At 46.5% G+C, this 25,151-nt stretch overlaps 1 protein-coding gene across 4 annotated transcripts in view; it reads left to right on the forward strand.

Annotated features, from left to right (window-relative positions):
* MYO16 (myosin XVI) overlaps nt 1–25,151 on the forward strand; it is a 593,786-nt gene that overhangs the window by 521,332 nt on the left and 47,303 nt on the right. For all 4 annotated transcript variants that reach the window (XM_073887420.1, XM_073887418.1, XM_073887419.1 and 1 more), the window contains exon 32: nt 5,548–6,588. In XM_073887420.1, the coding sequence (XP_073743521.1) occupies nt 5,548–6,588 (1,041 nt within the window). The remainder of the gene's footprint in view (nt 1–5,547; nt 6,589–25,151) is intronic.

The following is a 25,151-nucleotide window of genomic DNA, read 5'->3' on the forward strand; positions in this document are numbered from 1 at the left end:
GAAAAAAATACTGTAAGGTCACAATATGTCACAGCTCAGTGGAAGCCCTTTTTTTTTTTTTTCCCATTTGTAGCTGGTTGTACATCGATACTACATTCACTCATGTATGTAGCTGGTCCACCGGCCAGCTAGCCAGCATTGATTTGAGCATCCTTTATGTCCGACGTCCTGTGCTTATAAGCGTTAAGTTTGCTCTGAAACTAGGCAAAATCACACTGGAAGGATTGGAATACAATGGATACGTACACACACACAGATAGAACTGTTTTCTTGATGAACAAGCTTCTTGTTCATTCCTTCTCATAGACTAAATGTGTAGGTACTTGGTTTTCAGTGAGAATAGGGCCAAAAAACTTGTGTCCTACTCAAAATGGTTACCTAAAAGCCATTTGACATACCTTAGCAAAACTTCAAAGGGCAGGTATTCTGTACAAGAACATTTTTATTTCCTAAGAGAACCTCAACATGATGTAAGTCCCCAGATCGTTGCACCGTAGCTCAGATAAGAGTCAAGTCTGAGAATGTGGGGTTTAGCCCTTAAGCTACTGTTACGACACCAGGCCTTGCCTGGAAGGTGTCCTGTGACCGTGAAATGTCTACCTGATGCCATCTTGATGGAGTCGCAGATGTTTTGCCCATAAATCTTTGGACTCAAAACATTGTTAAGAAAATTCTTTTTTTGGACACCTGAGTGGCTCGGTCATTAAGTGTCTGCCTTCAGCTCAGGTCATGATCCCAGAGTCCTGGGATTGAGTCCCACATCGGGCTCCCTGCTCAGTGGGGAGCCTGCTTCTCCCTCTGCCTGCCGTTCCCCCTGCTTGCGCTATCTCTCTCTCTCTAACAAATAAATACAATCTTTTAAAAACTTATTTTTTAAAGAAAATTCTTAATATAAGTTCATTGTTCATAGCCCTCTGATCCATATTTGCCAATGAACTATTAGTATTTGTGTGAACACACACGCACGCGGACATGGCGGAGAAACAGCCATAAAATCAAATGAGACTTTAATACTCTTAGCTGTGGTTTTCTAGTTGTATTTTATGAAGCCCAAAGCTTTCCAGTTCTCAACGCCCAAAGATTCGAATTCAGTCTTCATGGTCTCCTCTGTGTGGTCCTCAGTCAAGGTCCTTCTTGAAGCTGTAGTTGGTGGTTGGAATCATCTGAAGGCTGGTCCCTTGCACTCTGGTGCCTCGGCCATGTGAGGACTGGGACGATGTGGGCGTCTCTATCTCGAGATGCTTTCTCCACATGGTTTATGCGGTGTGACAGCTTTAGGGGGGCTGGACTTCATACATAGAGAAGCAGTGTGTCAAAGGTACATGGTCCAAGAGACAGGAAGCCAGGCAGCCTCGGAAGTCAGGCAGCCTCATGTTCACCGCCTCCCTCCCATCTGTCAGGCGGTCCCAAGGGTGCATCCAGGTTTAAGAAGGAGAAACAGACTCCATCTCTTAATAGGACGAAAGCAACACTATTGTGGCCAATTTTTGGAAAATACAATTCCATTCCACCCACTGGACAAAACAATTCACACCCATCCCACACATGAAATACAGTCACTCCCCTGCCAAACTCCCCAAAGCCTTCTTTCCCTCACCCCACAAGGCCCAGGCCCAAAGTCCCCATCTGGTTGTCTGGGTCAGACCTGGGCTTCCTGGCTGCTCAGGTGGACAGCTCTTCCAGGATGCCCCATTCTATCTGAAGACAGGCTCTTCTACTCCCTGCAGTAAGCAGACCCTGGAAGGATGGGTGTGGATGCTCTTGACTGGAGACGGGGAGCTTGGGAGGCACTCAGCAGTTCCGAAGGACACCTAGGCACAGGTTGCTCATGACTTGAGTAGGATTGAATCCTGGTGCAAATGATTTTCCATGGCTCTTAGGCCCGTGCTCTGCAATCTTGGCTCACCTTTGAGTTATAACTCCTAATCCACTCGAGGCACCTAGTTTGGGGTTGATAGTTCTCTCAGCCTGCTTTCTGCTCATAAAATTTTGAGGCACCAGAACTCTCCATTTTGTAATGACTCTGCCCCTTTCGGTGCACACCAATACAATTCCTTTAAAAGCTTTGTGAGTTTCGTGTGAGTCAATTTGTAATCCCCTCCAATGGTGAAAAGCCACAGACACTAACTGTTTGAGACAACCTCTTCTCTACTCTGGGCTCTCTATGGCAGTTCTGTGGAGCGATACTCTTGATGTTCTTAGAAGGCCTGTGGTGGTGCTGCTTGGGAAGGATGCATGAGGCACTGCTTCAGATCTCTCTGAGGTCTTGATAAAGGGTTTCGAAGTCATGACCTTGACTTCATCTTTAGCTAGGTTTTCAGTGAAATGCCCCAGATTTCATCTCTGCCTGGAAGTCACGTCTTCACTTCAGAATTATCTGCTGTCTGGACAGCCATCAGTGAGGAGCCATGTTATTTTCCAAAAAAAGAGAGAGAGAGAGAGAAAGTCCTGGCTCCTTTATAGTTACTAGCTCTTTCTTTCACTTATGTCTTTACTCTCACGTTTTACTAGAGACAGCTAGAATAATCCAGAAGACGGCGTTCACACTCTGCCCGCAGCCTTCCTTCGCTAGATCCTCCAGCTCCTTGAGCATGGTTTCTGTTTTCCACGTCATTGTACGGGACACTGTTGATAACCCTTTTGCGGTGGCCTAATAAGGGCCGCCTTTCCTCCAGCTTCCAGCATCTTCCTCACTTTTCTGGAAGCTTCCCCAAGAGCGTTCTTGAGGATCACCACGCTTCCGCTCACACTGTCTTCAAGGCTCCTCCGATCTTCCAAAGCTGCTGCCGTACTTTTCAAGTTACTTTGTAGCAGCACTCCACTGGTACCAATGTCGGCATAGTCCTCTGTCGCTGTGTAACAAACCTTGGCATAGTCCTCTGTCGCTGTGTGACAAACCTCCCCAAACTGCAGTGGCTTAAAAGAACAGTGATGATGATCCTCTCTCTCCCACAGCTCTAGCAGCTGGCTGGGCTGAGCCACAGCGGTGGTCAGACAGTGGCTGGCACTGGAATCATCGAAGACTCAGTTCACTATATATTTCTGGTGTCTAGGCCGGGGAAACCCAGACAGCTGAGGCCTGGAGCAGATGGGATCACCTGGCATCTCCCACCTCTAGGGCCTTTCCACAGGTTCTCCACAGCAGGGCTGCTCCAGGGTAGACAGACTTCATGCAAAAAGATCAGGGCCCCCAAGACGCATCCCAGGGGAGCAGGAGTTGGACAGAAGCTGTACTGCCCATGAGCCAGCCTCAGAAGGCAGGTGGCTTCCCCTTTGGCATAGTTTATTCATCAGGGGGCAGTCACAGAGGCCCTGCCGGTTTCAAGGTTCTGGACGAGCGTGTGGGATTGAAAAATATTGTTGAAGCCCGTTTTGGAAAATACAATCTGCCACAAATCCTTTAAATTATTCAAATCTTCAGAGCAATTCCGTAATAACTAATGTTAAAAATTTGTTTGGTTCATTAACTTTCTAGAAGCTCATGAGCTGCTCTGTTTTAGCACACTGAAAGCCTTTGGAATAATGCTTATGAATTACAGAATTGTGCATTTTGGGTATTTTCTGCTCTTAGAAGTTGGCTACTTTGGGGAACCCTGTGTAATACTGGCTTACAAAGATGTCCAGGGGGTTAGAAAATTAGCTTTGTTCTTTTCCTTTCTCTCTTGGATATCTCCCATTTGATTCGTGTTTACAGTGTGCCAGAGTAGAAGCTGAGCACTTTCCATACAGTATGTCTCCCTTTTATTCCTCTGAGTTAATAACTGATATCACCATTTTGCGTGTGACGATGCTGGAGCTTAGAGAGATGTTCCCAAGACCTCTTTTAAGTTATAGTTTGCACCCTGACCCCCCCAAACACATACACATAGTTCCGTGACCCCCTTATTATGGCTTGGTGTTCCTGGTCCTCATGGAATGTATCACATTCCAACACGCGAGAGAATTTACTCATCTGTTTCATTTACTTGCTTTTATTGTCTGACACCTCCCGCTAGGGCAGAAGAAGGTACGGAACATTCTGTCTGTGTTCATGAATGTGTCTCAGTTAAATGCTGCTTGAATGCACGACTAAGTGAATGACTGCATGAGTGATGGTCACTCTGGGATCTGAATCCAGATCTGACTCCAAAGTCCTTCCTTTTAGCCACGATACCCCACTGGTGCCCCACGACTGGAGACAGACACTGCTGTAATACATGCATAGTGACAGAAAAACCTGGCTGCCTCAGATAACTCAGGAACTCAGCAAAATTAGCTGCGCTTACATTACAAATTCCTTCAGATTAGTAAAATACCAAATTAATGAAACAGTTCAAGATTTTCGAGAAGTTTTGCTACTTCAGCAAAACTTTACACAATTTTCTGAAATTAACATCTGTTTCCAGAGAAATTATAGTTAATAAGAACGCTATTACAATATATAGTAAAAATACATTAGAAAAAGAAGTCTCTTGAAATTTTGGGGGGGGCAATTTTTTTTAACATTAACCTTTAATAAATGTTTTAGGGTCATATTTAAGTGGTTCTTCTCCCTCTTTCATTGTTTTTCTGAATATCTCCCGTTTCAACCTAAGAAGTTTCCACCATAGAATTTTGTTTTGTTTTTTTTAAGATTTTATTTATTTATTTGACAGAGAGAGAGAGTGAGAGAGAGCGCACACAAACAGGGAGAGGGCCAGAGGGAGAGGGAGAAGCTGGCTCCAGGGAGCCCGATGCGGGACTCCATCCCAGGACCCTGAGCCGAAGACAGACGCTTAATCAACTGAGCCACCCAGGCGCCCCAACCTTAGAAGTTTTTTGTTGTTTTTTGTTTTGCTTTGTTTTGTTTTAAGTAATCTCTATGCCCAGGGTGGGGCTCCAATTCTCCACCCTGAGATCAAGAGTCACGTGCCCTCCCCACTGAGCCAGCAGGACACTGCTCCACCTTAGAAGTTCTTAGTGAAATGTTGCGCTCTTGATGTCCCTGTTAAATATGTGTTTCTCTTAAGGATTCAGGTATGTTGTAAAACTCACCCCAAGCATCGTGTTTCATAAAGTTCTTTTCTAAGAAAATAATCTCTCCATGCACGTTGGTGTTTTGTTGGTGTTTTGTTCACTGTATACCCTTTACAACGCGCTTAGGCATTTCCTTCAGGAAGCATCCATATGCTACTAACTAGCTCACGGGCTTGCTGGCCCTAGTCTTTATTTTCTGGTCTCTAAAATCGTGAGGACAGGTTCAGCCAACACTTACTTCACAGCTGTATCAGGCCCCAAGCGTTCAGGTCTAGGAGGTTCCAGCAGCAGATCTGAAAGGCCCTTCCCAGGGCTTCGCCAGGACCTCCCCCCTTCGCAGGTGGCTGGCAATCCCGGGCGCCTTGCTGTCCACATGACGCCTTCTTCAACGGGTAGCTGCGGCCTCCAGCTCCAAGATCTGAATAGGTTTCCTCCTTGGCAGTCGGGGGGCTCTGGAAGGTGGAGGGAGGCTGGCGGGTGCTCGCGGGGCGGGGGGGGGGGGCCCGGGGTCTGGTTAACAACTGCCATCCCTCCGCCCCTGTCCCCCTGCAGTGCTCACCCGGCCCCGACCTCACAGCGACGACTACAGCACCATGAAGAAAGTTCCCCCTCGCAAGCCCAAGCGCAGCCCCAACACCAAGCTCAGCGGCTCCTCAGAGGACATGGCGGGCGGGCGGCGCCGAGGGGGCCCGCAGCGCGCGCCCGGGGTCCCCGCGCCCCCCGCGCCCCCCGCGCGCGCCCCGCCCGAGCCCGAGCCCGAGCCCGTCTACATCGAGATGGCGGGCCGCGCCGGCAGCCCCGAGCAGGCCGAGGCCGTGTACGAGGAGATGAAGTACTTCGTGCCCCCCGAGGCGTCCGCGTCGCCCCCTCTGCTGAGCGACAGTCGGAACCCCGTCACCTGGGAGGACGGCGACGGGGGCGGACCGGCCGCTGGGCCCTGCAAAGACGCGTGCGACATCCCGGCCCCGTTCCCCAACCTGCTCCCTCACCGTCCGCCGCTCCTGGTGTTCCCCCCGACCCCTGTCACTTGCTCCCCAGCGTCCGACGAGTCGCCCTTGACGCCCCTGGAGGTGAAGAAGCTGCCCGTGCTGGAGACCAACCTCAAGTACCCGGTGCAGGCCGAAGGCTCGAGCCCCCTGTCGCCACAGCACGCCAAGAACCAAAAAGGCGACGGGGACAGGCCCGCGTCCCCCGGCCCGCCCGCAGCGAGCGGGTCCCCCCTTACGCCGCCGCCCCCTCCGGCCCCCCCGGCCCCCCGGCCGCCCACACACTTCGCCTTCCCCCCGGAGCCCGCGGGGAACGCTGGCCGAGCGGCGGTGGCCAGCCCCGACGTGTCCAAAGCGCCCCCGCCGCCCAGCTCGGCGCCCGCGGGGGGCCCGTGCAGCTCTTTCTCCAAGGCCCCCTACTCCCCCGGGAGGGCAGCCAGGGCCGAGCACCGGAAGGCCAGCGCCAGCCCCTCCTCCCCGGGACCCTACAGCCCCCCGAACTGCAGGGCGCTCGGCAGCCCTCTGGACGAGCTAACCAGCCTCTTCAGCTCTGGAAGGAGCGTGCTCCGGAAGTCCGCGGCGGGGCGGAGGATCAGGGAGCCCGAAGGTAGGGGAACCGACACACGGGTGTGCACACTGAGATGGACGTCCATCTCGGCCTCGGCGTCCGTGTGCTGAAGCGCGCGCGCACACGTACACACATGCACACACTGCGGGAGGCCAGTGACTGGCCATTCAGGGCAGATGACAGCGTGAAAAATCGTATGCAGCCGATGTGGTCAAGTAGGTAAGAATCCAGATTTCCATTTTGCACGGAAAAGCTCGTGATATGAAAACACACCGTGCTAAAACTGGGTTCAGTACGTTTTTATGACTTGTAAGTATTGGAGCAAGACGAAATTTGAGCTGTTGTTCCCTTTTCTCTAATAATGCTCCCTTCTAACGCGGAAGTGGCATTTTTGTAGCATTATCTGGCCGATTCCCATTTGATTCAGGGTTCACCATGAATGCCTGAGTGTCCTTCTGTCTGGCTGTCCATCTCACTTCCAGGCCAGGTGTCTGGGGTGAAGACCTGCCCATCACTACCTTGTACTTAATACTGCTCACCTTGATATTGCTTTGGATGAATGATTTTTCTTCTGTTCATGTACCACCCACGGAGCATTTTAACTCCCATCTGTGAATTCCTGTATGTTCTCATCGAGCAGCTCAGCCTAAGGCGTGGCTTGCACTGACAGTCCACTCACTTAGTGAGCAAAACCCCGGACTAGTGCAGCCACAGGCTGTTGCCTGTATAAAAAAAAAGGGAGTCTTGTATTTTGTGTTCCTATAAAAGCGGAAGGTAGCTAACAGAAAGATCCCCATAAGGAATTTTTGCTAACCACATGCTACTTCATTCAGATAAGGTAACCTTTGTGCCAATGGTGTTGTTTGGCAAAGGTTCGCATAATAATCACAAATAACGTAAATCATCTTCCCAAAAAAAACCTCCTAAGGCTTTTATACAAAACCAAGGTATTTCCCAATGTTCTGTGTTTTGAGGAAAACTTACGTTAATATAAAGCTTCTTCTCTTTAAGGAAGTTCTAACAGGTCTCCTTAGTCATGATGCCATTAATACCCACCCCTTCGGGTAAACGGCAACTATTAACATCCTCGCTTTACAGACTGAGATGGGAAACTTGGAGGTGAAGAGGTAAAGGCCTTCTCAAGGTCAAGTGGTAGGATTGGAAATAAAATGTTGCTTGATGACGTAACTTTTTATATACACATTCACTTGCTGTCTCTCCAAAAGAAAATACATAAACATGTTAGCTTTCGTTATTTGATTAGGAAAATTACTTTTCCATTTAGGAAAATTACAAAAACTCTAGAAAATCCAGAAAGCAATCTGAATAAGTGAAAAGTAGATCAAGGTAACAACACTTAGCAAATGAATAAATAACCTACTCCCTATTTATTCTTCAGATAAATATGCTAATTGTTTGTTTTACTAACACTTTAAGTATAGAGCCACTAATAAATGAAATTGTCTTTGTCAGTAGAAGAATGTTTGAATTTCACAAGTCATGTATTATATTTGAAGGAACAAAATGGAATCTACGAGAAAAGCATTAAATGCACAAATTAATATTTGCTTTTAGAACTAAAAGTTAATTAAAACCTCATAAAGCTCATTTTACCATAGTTAGGAATTGGGTGAATTCTTCTTGACTCTATTCAGGAAAGTGAAGTGAACGGATTTCTAGACATACCTCATCATCTGGAAATCCCTGAGCTGAGGACTCAGTGTAGTGAGAAGTACAGTGGAGCCTCCAGGCACGGTGCACGAATTTGCTAATTATATTTCCCTGTGGCGGAATTAGCCAGTATTTGAGAACACGTATCAAAACCTCAAGTACAGCACTGTTAGTTCAAATCTAAAATTATAAAATACCTATTTTTCTACCGTGGGCTTTTACAAAACACTCTTCATTTGAAAAAATTGGCTTGAGTCACTTATGACTTTCTCATAAATACATGAATTGGCAACTTCTGCCCCAGCACGGTAGCTGTAATAACCAAAAATTTAACAATATGAAACCAGGTCATCCTCACACACCAGATTACTGGAGCTCCAACTCCACATTTGAAAACTTGGTAATTCTTGATGGTCCGTATTGTGGGAAATAGGTTTGCGCGTTTGCATGGCATGTTCTCATGGGATCTTACAGGTTGTTCTTTTAGAATAAAGGGGGCTAAAGATAAGATGTGGAAGAGAAAAGGTCTTCATGCTGAAGCTAATCACTGGAGCTGCTATATGATGATTAAGGTTTACACAATTTGATCCCGAAGTCAGTAATCCATTTTCTTCTGAATGAATTGAATGGCTCTTATTAATGATTTACTGTAGTCTTGGGATTTCTTCCCTTTAAGGCTTTAAATCATCTACTTTACCCTCTTTATATTTAAAGATATTCTTATTTTCACCTGAAATGGCTTTCTTACCAAATAATCCAGTGGGTGGCTAATTCACCCTCCAGGCACCTAAATTAATTACAGCTCATTTCTTGGATTTGTGGTCTGGGGAAATTGTTCTGCAAATTTTGCAGAAGCGTTCAGGATATTCCCCTCGCTTCTTTGGAAAGTGACCTTGAGGAGATTACACTGGTCCCTGTTACCCTGCTGTGGGCATTTCCAGTTAAAATAGAAAGGACAAGGAGTTGTGTGTAGTAACGAAGTCATGAAGTCCTGTGGTGTGTAATTCTGCTCCATCACTATTCTGCAGACTTAGATATAGGATTTCACAAGTATTATCTTCCCCCAAACGGTTGATTTTCTATTGACTTGAGGGCATGCGACCTGAGGCATATGAAGTCACTCAGATTCTAAGAATTCAGGATGCACGCGTGCAGACAGAAGGATGCGAATGGTGATGGGCCCACAGCCCCAGAGGAATAAGGCTGACAGCCAATGGCTGTAGTGCCTATTGGGCAGTTATTGTTTCCAGGACCCATTTAATTCTCTCAAGACGAGAAGCTCTCTGCTACTAAGATCCCCATTTCACAGATGGGAAAACTGAGGCACAGAGCAGACCCCCTTGCTCTCAGCGCCATCCTCCTGCGCGCGACGTCACATGACTCGAGTGCAGTGATTCTGCTGCAGAAGCAGTTCTGTTGACCAGCACGGTGGTGCCTCAGACAACAGGAAACAGGACAAGGGTTTAAATGTTCGCGTTTGCTTGCCTGAGGTGCAACAAGTCGGAGTCCTAGAGTTGGGGTGGAGAAAACAGTTTCACAAATTTAAAAATGCGAAACACGTACGTGACAGCTTGGGAGTATATATACGGTTTTGGAATAGCGTATGTGGGCCACTTGGCCCTTAACGTTGAGAGTGACTAAATGTTTAATTACCTATGCCTTTCTAGATGCAATTATCCCATTCAGTCACAAAATGCTTTTCATCTGATATAATATGACTAATATTATGCCAATTATTTCTAGTTGCTTAGTTTCAAAAATCGTGAGACCTAATTCGAATGGAAGGAGAGATTCATTGGCTTGTGCAGGCCACTAGGGTGCTCCATTGTTCCAAATGGTATCCCAGAGTCCGGTTGTGTTTATCTAGAACATGAAATAAAATGAGCATGTCATTCTCCACTCTTTGAAAAGACCAGGCTGATAGGACTTTGACAAAAATGCGGCACACCTCCGACATCTGGAGAAGGAAGGAGGAGAGCCCGGCTGAATTAAGGAAAAGTCTGATTTGCAGAATATTTTTACAAAAATTGTTTTACTACTTTTGATATTGCTCATCCATAGTTTATAAGATATAAATAGGTGGTTAAAAATGCTGTAAATAACAACAAAACATGTACAGAATTTCTTGGCATATAGATGTTTATTAAATACCTATTTGATGAAAACCTACCTGAAAAAAAGCAGCTCGACATATGACTGTATTTAATAGACCTAGCCCTTGAGGTATTTTTGCTTAAAGAGAATCACCCAAGCAAATGGAAATCACTGTTCATTTCAAATGCTTTATTTTATTGCATACACATTCTGAGTAAGAATATTTTGAGTTTTAAATCAGTGTTCTATAGCTGAACTCTCACAGTTTAGTATTTTATCCCTTAGGGCCATTTGTTTAAAAGGGAGTTCTTTCTACAGTTGGCCTTATGGAAAATTTCAAACATACGCAGAAGTAGAGGGAATACACGAATGAACTCTCTCCATGGCCAGTCTTGCTTCATCTCCAGTCTCTCCCACCCCCCTTGCTCCCCACTGGATTATTGTGAAGTGCATTCCAAAGTCAAGTCAGTTTATTAATAAATATTTACAAATATTTTATTAAAAAGTCCTTTAGAAAAAAATAAAAGAGTTACATCACCTTAATTTGTCCAGACCAGTGGATCCATTTCAGCCCTCACTGACCTGAGCCTGAGGCTCCGAAGAGAAACCCGCTTCTGGAAACCAGGGCATCATTTTTCATGATAGAGACAAAATGATTCTCAGGGGTTAGCTTTCTACTGAAAGAACACTGGCCCGCGAGATCTTCTACACGGGCTTCGAGGGCAGCCCCTGAGGTGGGCAGCTGGTGCAAGCAGCCCCCCGTACTACCACAAAAGATAAAATCCAAAAGGGTGGATCTCTAAATATTACACCCAAACAGAACTAAAAGACCAACGTTCCAAAAGACATACAGTTGCTTCTGAAATCAATATTTTATGAGGTGTAGATGCTTCCATGCCGAGTTAAGTAGCTACTTATTCATTGTGTAGTAACACGAAGAATGCTTTAAAATTGCTGAAATGTCATGAAGTTGCTGGCAGAAGTTTGACTTGCTCGAGGGCGATGTCTGTAAGCTGCCATTCCGTCCTCGTGTTTGAGGCACAAGTTTGGACACCATCTTCATGCGGTCTCTGACACATGCTCCTGGGATCACTGCAGAGGAACCTGCTCTGTTCATGCAAATCTCGACCTCCCAGAATGGGATGCAGAGCTTGGCATCCCCTAGGCTTCCTGCCTCTATGCGGGTTCTTCGAGCACTTTGTCCTGGGCAGGGGCTGCTTGTCTTCCTCCCTCCCTGCTCGGTCACACTCTCCGTCATGATTTATTTGGGGGTGGGGGGGGGCATGAGGTGGGGGGGTGGCCTGAGGCATCTTGAAAATCATGAAGGGCGTGGACAGACAAGCACATAGTTTACTGATGTGTCTGCCTTCCTGCCTCACAGAAGAGTCTGCCGCCCATGCAAACAAGGCATTCCTCCGCATTCTGGAACGATTTTGAGTCAACACTAAATGTCCCTTATTTTCCAAATGAGTAAGTCCTTTGGAAAGATGAGCTTAACACCCTGGAGAAGCAAGTTCTCTGTCTCTCGCTAAGTGGCTCGGAGGCGAGGACGCGCTGTGTAGGTTTTCCCCAAGCACGTGAGCCCGAACCTTGACAGGAGGAGAAGCTACCTCTCTGTGAGAAAAGGGTTGTGTTCACCAAGTTCTCAGTCCCTCTGCAGTAACAGGGAACCTCTGTATTTGGGATGTGTTTGCAGTGTTTCTAATCTCCCAAATCATACTTAGCTCATCTCCGCTTAGAAATAAGCTTTCATTTTAAATGCATTGATCGGTAGCCAAACTTACCTACGTTAACAGCACAAAGCTCTTTGTCTTCTATATGAATGGGACAGTTTTTTTTTTAAATGTCTAATATTTGTTGTGAACGTTTGTGACATTCTTCTCGCAATTTATAGCACCTTCTTTTTTATAAGTGCCCAAGAATTCCCCCAGGGCAGTTGTGCAACCGGGTGCCCGTAACGGACTTGCATTAACTCGCAGAGCTAATTCCCTAATACATTTACTTAGTGGAAGCACGGGGCTTGCTACTGGGAATCGAGAAATGGAGAAATTCGTGTTGTCCCTGCTCTCTCACCCACTGTAGGACGCAGGCGGGTCCATCCGGTTTCGGTGAGTGAAATTCTAGTGGAGGAGAGAGGCTTTAGCCTGAGGGTCATAAACCACTTGTGGGTCTGTAATTGAGCTCCAAGTGGCCTGTGAGTCTGGTGCTGGGCTTGTTCCTGATTTGGTGGAGAGGCATCATGTGTGCGTGGGGACATGTGAGCTCGGGGTACCCGGGGCCCCTTAGAGCACGGGAGTGAAGGCTGCCGAAAAGGCAGAGAGAGAACAGAGGGTACTACTTGTCTTGCATGGGATTAGGGCAGGGCAAGCTTTCTACCTGGAAGGTCCACAGCACAGCTCTGAATGCGCTCCATTGTGTCTCTTTGCCACGTGGGAATTCAGCAGGAACTCTTCACATCTTCCCCCACAAAGACTGCAAAGAGCCGGAGGAGGGGGATGACCCAGAGGGTTAGTAGCACTTCTGGGTATGCGCATGTGACCTCTTGTAATGGAAAATACTCGGAAATGCGATGGAACATTTGTTAATGGTATTCTGTTAATAATATTAATAGCCAATGTCTGTGAATGCTTCTTTCCTGTTGGCCAAGCACGCAGATGACCCCAGACCCTCGGCCCTGTGTGAGGCAAGTGAAGCAGGTGTTAGCCTCCCCCTTGGCTAATGAGCAATCTGAGAGTTTGAGGGATTAAGTGACTCTCCCATAATCACAGGAACTAACCCGTCCCAGAGAGAGGAATCAGACATGGCTCCTTTCTCCGAAACTCGGGAGAAGTTTTTATTTCTGTTCCGTGAGGCCATTCTCAGTCCCCACAAACAGTTACAGATTTTAACTGCTACAGTCTCTCTGAGAGAATCATCCCTTTCTGAAGTTAAATGGAAACTCATGACCAGGGAAAGATATGGGAAGAGGGCATGCTCTGTCTTTCCAGTGATTTTCAACAGCCCCCATGATTGGGATGGAATAAAGACATTCGAAAAAGCCTCCATCATTCGCCTCTTGGTGACGTTGTAGACGAAAACCAAAAACAAACAGTAGCAATTCATTAGTTTCTGAATTATGTCAATCCGGAAACAGAGATGCAGGTAATAGAAACATGTCTGGACAAAATACTCTTGTCTGGCTTCCAGTCCTTGCCCCTCAAGCAGGACTTGTTGGGAAAATATTCAGCCCACAGGTCTCATGACCATGGATGTCCACTGGACCATGCCGCTCTGTTATCCTTTGAAACCCAGGAGCAAAACCAAGCAGAGGATGGTGACAATTAACTATGTAGATCAACCTGATCAAAAAGTAACCTTTGAGTCGTGTGAATTATATTGGGAAATTACCTGAACATATTAGCTGTGAATCTATAGCCACTAGCATGCCGCTCTTACCAGAGATATGTATCTTGCATAAATAGCTCATCAGTTCTGAAATGAGCCAAATGCAGCCGAGAAACCATCACAACTGGGATGTTCTATGATGCGCTGTCAGCGGGAGAAGAATCTATTGTACCTGGAATTCTGAAGAAGAAAAAAAAAGAGGCAGTCTTTTCAGAAGTGGATTATCTTTCATAACCAGTAAATATTTTTCATGCTATCAACCCGTTAAAGCAAGCAGCTATTGTATATTGTGGGTCTCTATGCAGGATTGTGAATTAAACTCCCACGGGGGGCTCCAAAGAGAAGCCGGGTGCTTTATCTTGTGAGGCACTCAGCAGCTCTCCTTAAGCAAGTTAATAAAGACCTTCCTGACAATCTGCATCTCATTATTGCTACATAATACAACATCCTGGGGTTTTCTTCCTTTTGTGAAGAAATGCTTAAAAGCGACATGGTGCGTGGAAAGTTTTCCTAAAGATGGGCTGGATTGGTGCCATGTTCTCTTTCTCCTTAAGAGTATTGGCAGAGGAAAACCTATTTCTTAATTACCTACCAGTGTTCAGGTCCTTTATGCCAACTTGAATCATTTTTATGATTAATCCTCAGATTAGCCTAGAAAAGCTCACACTACCTGAGAGTTAGCTCTATCCAGTATCACTTTATCCGGCCCTCTGTTCCATGAGTCTGCAACGGTCACCTAGCATCCACTGTGTGGGAAGCTTCACAGATTTGTTTTCTATTCTGGCTTTTACTTCCATCTTTTTCTCGTTTCTCCTTGAAATCTGCAACGTTCGTACCCACACACATTTGCAATTACTGGCCTATGTTAATCGTAATAAGACAGCGAACACAACCTTGTTCCTTTTGCTCCCCACTCAGGTGACTAGGTCCTAAAAAGTGCAGGGTCCAGACAATGGCAGGCATGAGCTAGATCTGACATTACACAGATTTACATCGGAACACTCACTGTACCTCGATGTCTGAGAATTTGTACATTACCCAGAATTGCTGAGAAATCTACAAGAGAGCTTCTTCACACCCAAAACTCTAGGCTCATCATCAAACCTAATTTTTCAAAGGAAAATTTCCTTTTAAAGAATGAAAGAACCGACATATATACACACTGGGTACAGGGGGGTATTTCCCAGGCAAATGTGCGCATCTGGGATTTTGGTTTAATTATTCTCTGATGTGTAAAGATGGACAATCCACGAAGAAGTAAGTCTGAGAGAGAAGATGTGGGCAAAGCAGCAGGGGAAAGCTATGAGCCCTACAAAGGCATTTCCATGTTACTGAAAAGGGAACCAGAGCTCCCAGCTATTAAATTACCTTCTGACGTCACCTCTGTTTGCTGGAGCTACATTTGCTTAAACTGTTCTCAGGTGAGATGACCAGCCGATGGGGCCAGGCTGGTTTTCACAGCAGGATGGAGGGTCCACAACAGCCAAACTGTGGAAAGAGCCGAGATGCCCTTCAACAGACGAATGGATCAAGAAGGTGTGGTCCATAGATACAATGGAATATCACTCAGCCATCAGAAAGGATGGATACCCAACTTTTACATCAGCATGGATGGGACTGGAGGAGATGATGCGAAGTGAAATAAGTCAAGCAGAGAAAGTCAATTATCATATGGTTTCACTTATTTGTGGAACATAAGGAACAGCACGGAGGACGTTAGGAGAAGGGAGGGAAAAATGAAGAGGGGGAATCGGAGGGAGAGACGAACCATGAGAGACTATGGACTCCGAGAAACAAACTGAGGGTTTTAGAGGGGAGGGGGGACTGGTTAGCCTGGTGATGGGTATTAAGGAGGGCACGTTCTGCATGGAGCACCGGGTGTTATGCACAAACAATGAATCATGGATCACTACATCAAGAACTAATGATGTACTGTATGGTGACTAACATAACGTAATAAAATTTTTAAAAAAAGGATGGAGGGGACACATCAAAGTACAAACGCATGACTTAAAGCAGGGGGGGGGCGCCCATCTACTTCCAACCACTTGCATGTCCTTTCTTAGGGAAACAACCAGTGCCCAGCCCCAGATCCTCTAGAGCAAAAGGGTACTTATTTATGTATTTTATTTTCATGAGAATTGGATTGACTCTATTTCTTTTCTTGGTATTTAACTACCTTTCTATATAGCTAGTAAGAGAGTCCTTCTTGGATTTTTGAATAGATAAGTTACTTTAAAAATAACTCCCGAAACACATAATCTACATTGCTCCATTTCAGGGACATTAGCTTGCATTCCAGGCTTACCATGTTGTTCTAGTGCCTTCTGGTCACCCCTGATCTCCTCCGCATACACCAGAGCACAACTAGAGGTTTATTGAATCACCTGCGTGTCATACAAGACAGTAAAACTCCAATTGTTAACATTAATTCACTGGTGTAGTTGCAGTGTGCAGGGAGGGGGTCTCCTTCGTTCACTTATGGAGCCTTGGAATTGTGTCTAATTTCCAGAGGCTGAGGAGCGACGCGGGACAGAGGCACTGAGCTCATGTTTGGTGATGAGGGATCATAAAAACGCCTTTCTGATCTGATGACTATTAGAAGACCCAGCAATGTGGTTCAGCTGCCAATCAGAGAGCATTTTCATTGCTGTGAGGATTGAATCCATCCTAGGAACGCTTCGTAACGATTTTAGGAGAAATGTTCCTTTTTTTTTTTTCTCTCCAGATAATAAAATCATTCTATGACATGGCCCCAAAACATGCAGTTCTTCTCAGGACTTAAGAAAAATTAGAGTTTAACTCCAGGCAAGACGGTTCAACTACCAATATTTTGTACTGCTGTTTGCCTGATGTTTGCAAAGAGGTTTGGAAGGATCATCAAGTAAGAAGGGCAAGCTTCACTCATTTTTTGTTCTAAAAATGCAGCAAGGATCTATTTTGTACTAAGAGGTATGGATTTTTAAAATAAAATGTGGGGTCTGTTCAGAAGCAGCTCACAGCAGGGAAACATGAAAACTCCAGTGTATCCAGGCGGTGAGAGACAGTTTGCATGAAGACACGATTTGGGTGTCACGAAACACTACTTACCCTCAAAGCTTGTGAAATCCTGTGTTTTTATTCATTTGGTTCTATTCTTCATCTTTAAATGCTTATCATGACCCACTAAACTGATTTCCTAGCCTGTAAATATATCCATTGGAACACTGGTCTAGGAGGTGGGATTTGAGACCAAACATGAGGAGAGAAAGAACCAGGGCAGGAGGACCCTGGCCCCCATGCTAGGGACCAGTCTGTGCTCCATCCTGCACTATGATTATAGGGTTTTGCACAAGGCGTGGTGACATAATCAAGTTGTGTTTTGGAGTAACTCCATTAGGGTACGTGGAAAGGACAGATGTCTCTCTTTGATTTTTCTATATTCATTTAAATGGAAACATACACACTTTAACAATGATTAATGAGGGGCGCCTGGGTGGCTCCGTCGTTAAGCATCTGCCTTCGGCTCAGGTCATGATCCCAGGGTCCTGGGATCGAGCCCCGCATCGGGCTCCCTGCTCCGCGGGAAGCCTGCTTCTCCCTCTGCCACTCCCCCTGCTTGTGTTCCCTCTCTCGCTGTGTCTCTGTCTGTCAAATAAACAAATAAAATCTTTACAAAAAAACCCACAATGATTAATGAGAGATGCTTAGTTGTGGGGTGTATGGTGGTTAGCCATTTGGTGGTTTCTTCCTTCGGTAGTGGATGAAATGAGCATCCTTTTGAGACACAGGTTCAGCCTCGCGCACGGGGTCCCAGGTGCTCCTCCCTTCCGAGTACCTGATGTCAGTGCTGTGTTATGTTGCTGCGGCAGCTCAAGGGAAATGCCCTCACATGCACATATGATTTGGACGCATAAGGAATTAGTAGCACCAACCAGCCTGCGCTTGGTAAAGGATGCAATCCCAGAAGCTACCAAAAACACAGTCCATGTGGCTCATCAAGAATTTTGACAAGAATTTAAACCTATATAGATACTTCTTTTTTTTATTTTGTTTTTTAAAAGGGTTTTATCTATTTATTTTTTAGAGAGAAAGGGAGCACAAGTTGGGGGAGGGAGGAGCAGAGGGAGAGAGACAAGCAGACCCCGCACTGAGCAGGAACCCTGACGCGGGGCTCGATCCCACGACCCTGAGATCGTGACCTGAGCTGGAACCGAGAGTCAGACGCTCAACCGACTGCGCCACCCAGGCGCCCCTATAAGGATATTTTTAATTCATTACTGAAGGCCTCAGAGTTGCTGGCTCGGCGCCAGCGCATGCCATCAGGTGGGGTTGCTCCTCGAGAGATGAGCGGGGAACCACCCTATTGTTGTTAAAATATTGAAATGTCTCCGTAGGAGCTGGACATGACTACTGTTGGGGGCCTGCAGGGTCCCGAGCACACCCCCCACCCCCACCTGGGTGTCCTGGCCCCAGGCTTGTCCAGTTTCTCCCCGGTTAGATGTTAACACAACAGGCTTAAGCTATATGGTTGGTGCCTCTTCTGTTGGGCCCCGCCTGTGCCCTTCTGGTTATTAGTATTTGAGGTGGGTGCATTTTGTGATTCCTCCTGAACAAAGATTTTGAAAAGACGCAGCATACATCACTGTTATTTTTTTCTTAACTTTTGATGATTTTAGTGGTTCTCTCTCACCTGCTGCAACCACACCAGTGAAATTCGTGTTCACAGCTAGAGTTTTCGTCCTGTGGGACCTGTGTGTGAATCAGCAAGCCTCCAGTTGTGCTAAAGGTGTATGCAGAGGAGATCGGGGGTGCCAGCAGGGACTAGAGCATCGTGGCCAAGGCTGAATGCAAGCTAACATCCCTGAAATGGAGCAACATAGATTATATTTTCCTTAAGGACCAAAGTAGTTATTCTTAAAGCAAATCATCTATTAAAAATCCAAGAGGGACTCAATTACTAGCTCTATATAAAAGTGACCAAATGCCAAGACACAAAATGGACTCAGTATGATGCTCATGAAAAATAAATAAATAAATGCTCTTTTAGGCTCTCCAAGATCTGGCGGGTGGGTAGTGGTCATTTACGTAAGAAAGGATGCATGAGCTGGTGGAGGTCCACGGGGGCTCCTCTGTGTTGCTCTTGAGATGCTGGGCATCACTAGGTTACCATCTGTGACGCCTCGCAGGTGTCACAAATACCACACCTTCCCCATCAGAGAGCAGAAGGTCATCCTCCTCACTTTTGCTTTCTGGAGAAAGCGGGGAGGACCCATTCACCCAAACGAAAGCTGCTCAGGCTGATGAGCTGCCTTGCAGGCTCTGCGTTCCGCGGCTCCTGGATTTACATTACCACCTGGCACTCAGGAAATGTAAAAATAACAGCAATATAAATAACCACATGACCTATGAAATTATACGTGAGCAATGGGTCTCCGGGCCAGGCCAGCGCGGCGTTTAGATGTTGCATGTCCAGCTAATTATAGGAGAGGCGAGCTACCCGAGTCCGCGGAGAGGGAGGGAATTGGCGTGATTTGTTTCCCATTATGGCAGGGACAGAATAGACGGGCACAAAGGGATCCAGTTAGTTAAATTTAAAAGAAAATTGGCACAACATAACTTTCTGTGCATTTTTTGGGTTCTAAAAACCTTATTTATACTGACAGTCAGTTTTTAGCTTTACTATCAATACATTCTTCCCCTGCTCAGCACATATGTTGTTGAAGATGTCACTCTATTTCCTGATTCAGTTGGCGTTTCTAGCGCAAACCCTCTCCTTGCACTTGGCAGGGGAGTGGGTAGCAGGAGTTAGGAGTAGGGGACAAGGAAGCATTTCCACTCTACCCCACTTAACCCAGGAGACAAGTGTTGGTGGCACTTCCTGCCGCAGAAGAATGCCTAAAACACAACTCAGGAGGAATTTGGATCTACTCCCGAGTGGCGATTTCTGAAGGGTCATTATAGAGTAGGAAGGTGTGCTGGGGACCGGTGCTAGCCTTTTAAGGTCAGTAGCCTTGGGCAATTATGTTTTCTCAACCCACCCATCCTTTGTGATTGCTAGGGTGCTCTGCTTTTTCTGTTTCTTAAGTAATGGGTTCCTATAGAAATACAAGCAGACTGTGGGATGTGGCCGTGTCCTAAGGGTGATCGCACGGAAGCCTGGTGCTCTGTCCCCAGGCCCCCCTTACTGTTATACACTGAAGCCTGCTCTTGATATATTTCTGCAACTATCAGCAAAGGGACGATGAAGTCCGATTCACATGGCTTGGGGTCAGTTAGACGCAGCGTGCGCCCCTCGGTGTGAGTGGACACACCGTAGTGGGACCCAGTCTGCTCCTATCTCACGTCTTGTGGCACAAGCTTGCACGGGGCGGGGGGTGTCTGTCTGCTTATTTGAGGTTAGGATCAGACAAGGTCTAGGTGCATGCTTACACTTGACGTCTGTCTTTCTCTGAGACAGTAGGCCCCATGTTTGGGCTATGCTAGCGTGTGTTCTAGAAAAAGTTTAATTCACTTCCTAGACTTGTTAAGAGCAGAACGCAGGGCAACTTGGGGTGCTAAATCCTTATTTGTAGTTCTTCCTCAGGTGCGATGGTGTAAGATTTTAGAAAAATCAGAGATGTAAGAGACATTGTTCCTTGTAACTCACACACGAGCTGCCGATCTGGGGCCTAAGTGACCCCATCCAAATTTAATTACGCACCATCTATGTGTATCTGTAAGCACGGTCTATAGCTGTAACTCCCAAGTTTCAGGAACGAGAACTTGAGAAGTAGCAGGACCATGCCGGCCACGTCTCTCAGTGTTTGTACCATTCCTTAATGCCAAAGAGGAAAAAACAAGCGCATTCCCTCCATGCAGTAGCCTTCCTGGAGAGGAATTTTCCTATAGAGTTGCGGAATGAATTAGAGCCAGCATGAGTAATGAGTTTAAAATGTATTTTCATATTTTTTCTGCCTTGCATAGCACTCTCAGTATTAAATCAGTCAAACAGCGATAGTTTGTTTTTCTCCTGCGTTACTGAAACCTGGATCCTGTCTCCCATGTTTCCAAAATACACTCTAAAATTATCTCAAGTTAAGGTAACCAAGAGAGAAATGATGTGTTTAAGCATTCTTCTTAAAGAAACACTCTGCTGCTCATTCCTTACTCATTCTCTGCGACCTTTCTTCGGCATGCTTTGCTGTCAGCCTCCCTCTCCCCTGCTGCCCCCCCCACCCCGATTCCGAGCCCACACCTGCCTGTTTGTGTCCACTATCACTGTGCCTCGCCTTCCACTGCCCCTCTCCCCTGCAAGAGATCTCCCTACTGTAGGGAGTTGCTTGAGTCTCTCCCACACACTTTCTTTTCGGTCCTAGTAAATACTGTGGCTCAAATAATTGCCACTCCGTTTCACCCCTGGGCGTGCGGCTGTCACTTGAAGGTCAACATGCACAGCCCCAAACTTGTCCTGTGTCCAGGCACCTCGCTGGTGCTGACTTACTCCAGTCCCTCAGCTTCAGGAGACCTGTAACGCACACCTCCCTGACCACCCAGGCCTGCCTCTGCCCGAGTCTAAATGCTCCCTGTTCCTGTCTCTGATCTCTCCTCCAGCCTCATCCAGCTGGACACATTTTTGCTAGAGTAATAGCATTTCTAAAAATGCAGTCTTTATGTTATGCCCTTACCTAAGTAGTGGCTGGCCACCGCTCTGGTGATGGTGCATAAGCTGCAGACATGCCGGCTTCCCAGGGCAGAGCGGGCCGTGCCAGACTCCCCTCCCCTCTCCTCTCCCCTCCCCTCCTCTCCTCCCCTCTCCTCTCTGAGCAGAAAGGCTTTCCAGACCAGCGTTTTTCTCCAAACATTGGAGCTTATACCATGGGGGCAGGTGTGGGGTGTCTAAGAAAAAGAATAAAAATGACAAACATTTAGGGAGTGAATGGAGCAGTTATTTAAGATGAGGAAATGAGCAAAGCACACATTGACTGAAGCTGTCTTCTGTAAGCATTGACTGACTGGCACTTGGGCCTTGGATGTGGCCTTGGCAAGTGAGGGTGGGGTCCGCGACCATCACTCCATAGGCTCCTGGTCAACCCACCTCTGCCCATCTCTAGGCACCAAGATGCCGGAGCCAAGACTTGTCAAACTGATTGCAGTTTTCTGAGATTAGAGGTCACAAAGCCATGTACAGTAAGATTTTTAAAAACTGAGCATGCATGAACCTTGCATATCGGTGGGACAAGGAGGAAATATTTATCAGTGATAATTGGTAGCACAACAGTGAAAACCTGAATGCACACTGTGGGTCAGGAATAGATTTCAAATATCCCAAAGCCCTTTGTTCCCCTCATGTTAACACTCCGGTGGAAAGCAAACAGCTCTGGCCCTTTGAATATGTAGGAAATTTTCACCTCGCACAATGTAAAGTTTTCCTTACCTTATAATTTTAAGTAAGTAGAGATTAGAAACACAAAGGTATGTTAGCAGTGGAAGTCCTTTCATGTTTCCAGTAATCTCCTGTGAATGAGGAGAAATGGTTACTGAGATTTTTCCATAATCATTCACATGGATTCTTCAGTTAAGTAAATTTGTCAACTATTTTAATTGCAAAACATGTAGTTTCCTGGTAGGAAACAAGAATTTCTATAGCAATTTGGTTGTGATGATTCGTTTACTATTTATTCTGTTTTCCCTTTCTTTCAACAAAGATGTTCTGGAGCGCCTACTGTGTGCAGGCACCTTTCTAAGCTCCCACGTGGCCCTTGCGCTGATTGAGCCCGCACTCCGGAAGGGGCGCGGAGAAAACAGACGATGGGGACGTGACATGTCCGCAGTCAGAAGGACCACATAGGAAACTAAAGCAGGGAGTGGGGACAGAAATTGAGCTGCAGCAGAGAGAGGTGCTGTCCTCTAGAAGGTGGTCTGATTTGAGCAGAGCCTGAGCAACACGCAGAGCTCCGGGCTCTCTCTGGAGAGTGGGTTGCGTTCGTGGAGGGCTGTCAGACACACGTGGCAAGGGGGAAGTTGGAAATGAGGTCCAAGGCAAGCAGAGTATCAGGTGATGGAAGGGCTCAGCCCCGGGACGCCTCTGGGTCTCAATGCAAATGAAATAGAAACCAGTGGAGAGACTTGAGTGGGCACATGACATGATCTGACTTAGGTTTTAAGACAAGATTTCTCAGCCTCAGCGTCATTGGCATCCTGGGCAGGGATTCCGCATCACGGGGTCTGGCTGCACATTGCTGGGGCCTCACAGCACCTCGACCTCTACCCACTAGATACCAGTAGCAACCCCCTCCTCCCGGGTGAGGACTAGCAACAGCTCCAGACAGGGCCAAATGTCCTCCGCCCCGGGCGGGGGGGGCAATATCACCTTCTATTGAAAACCAGTTTTTAAAGGATCACACCCACCCAGTGTGATATTTTAGTTATATATTAAAAAAAAAAAAGAACACACCAAAGCTGAAATTCTGTTTGTATTCGCATTTAGAGATTTGTTAGAACTCTCCCAGTAGATTAAGATTCAACCTAACTGTGTCCACAGTGCATACTTGTATTTAACAATCATACCCTAGGGTAAAGGCCAAGGCTTTATCTTTGAGTCAGATCCCAGGGTGATTCATTCCTCCCGTACCTGTACAAACAGCACCGGGCAGGGGTCACAGAGAAATCCTGTTTACAGGCTGAGAGAAGACAGCACAGGTATTCAGATCGACTCGTGTTGTGGAGCACCCAAGCGAAGGATGCCACTGAACTCCACAAACCACTGATTACACAAGATGCAGAGATACAAAGTGACTCAGACATGCCTTCAGTCTTCCTATAGGATTTCACGGCACACACTCCTCTACTTGTTTGTTTAGATTCACTCAGAGTCTCAAATACTGTCCTTTGGTGTGACTGTGATGGACTTTTCTTCCCCCTCAAAATTCCATGGCCACTGCTTGGAGACATGAAGAGGCCTCACGACTTTGTTTGCTCTGGATCATTCCCTGTAGGACTCTCCATGAAGTACACATCTTGTGTATGTGCTGTTATAACTAAGACTGCCTCCAACTCAATACCAGCGTCCTCCGGATTTTTTACAGTTGGAATTCCTTCAGTGCCCGAGTCCAGGGTCATGGGCACGCTCAGTGAGGAACATCGCACCTGCTCATGGGCTAACCTGACCCTTTAGAGCAAAATCAAACTGTGGAGGGTTTCTGCATTCGCTCCTTGTTGTGGCTGAACTGAGGCATTAACAAGTCGGGGCACAGGCGCTCTGGCGTGTTTGGATTTCACTTGGAGCCAGGCTGTTTATGAGCAGAGGCTGACCAGAATTTAGGAAGCCAAGAGCCATCCCTACAATTAACATTCGTGAGTAAGGAGAACCCTAAAGCAGAGACGTCTCTATTGATGTTGCAGCTCTAGCTGAGTGGCTAGAGTACAATGTCCGACCTCTGGTCCCCAGTTCGTTACCACTGAGGCTTGGTGATCCAGTAAAGCCACGGAAAAGCAGCTGCATTATCCTTTAGATCAGCAAATGAAATGACGGAAGACTTTACGCAGACGGGCCAAGTGTAGGAATGAGTGTGGGTGGATGTTGCCTTGGTCTGAACCCGGCTGCAACCACTGGCTGATTATGAAATGTTTGCACATAGGTTAACCTCCCCAAGCCTCAGTGACCTGACCTCGAAAATGGGTGAGAAAGGGACAGCTCTTCAGAAGTATGAAAACCAGAGCAAAATCAGATGTTCTGGGGGATTGGCGGGTCATAAACACTCAGGAGATGGTAATTATCATCAGAACAAGGTGAATGAATATCATTAGATTGGCCATCAGTTCTTACGTTTTATTTGAAGAAGGACTTCTTTCCATATTCCAATCCAGAGCCATCCCTGAGAAGACCTGTGCTTTTAAGATAAAAATATAAAGAAGATTTTAGTAGATAATGTAAGAATCACAGCCTAACTCATATGACACATTTAAAAACAGTCCTTGGCTACAGTGTAACCTGCTGATTGGAAATATTTTTAAAACCTTAATAGCAAAATTGGAGGTTTTGACTTTAAATATATGAGTTGTTTAGGAGCTGGAAATTGGTTAGGAAGGAAGCTAGCCTCTTGTTTATACCAAGAGTCTACACAGTGTGTCAGAGGATTGAGTTTTGTCCCGCCAGAGGTAAGAGGACCGTCCCCATTTACCCAGTGAGGGACACCCAGGTTCCCAGCCTTGGGTAAGGTCCCTTTGCGCCAAGGACAGAACCTCAGCTCCTTGCGCGATGGCCGTCAGTCTGTCATGGTCATTACTGCACTTGGATAACCTGAAGAGTGCAAACACATTGTAGGCATTCAATAAACGACTAAACTAAAGAGCGAGAAAAATAGCTCGAAGAGAGGCAGTATCTGTGTCTTGAGACAGCTTTAAAGCCAACCCTGTGTTACTTTCAGATTTCTTTGAAAGGCAGACTAGAGTCGACCGAAAGAAATACGTAGTCTTTCAGCGCCCGCCTGCTC

Source organism: Callorhinus ursinus, unplaced genomic scaffold, assembly GCF_003265705.2.
Source record: "Callorhinus ursinus isolate GAN/ISIS: 27379988/994484 unplaced genomic scaffold, GSC_fseal_2.0 scaffold79, whole genome shotgun sequence".
Classification (NCBI taxonomy): domain Eukaryota; kingdom Metazoa; phylum Chordata; class Mammalia; order Carnivora; family Otariidae; genus Callorhinus; species Callorhinus ursinus.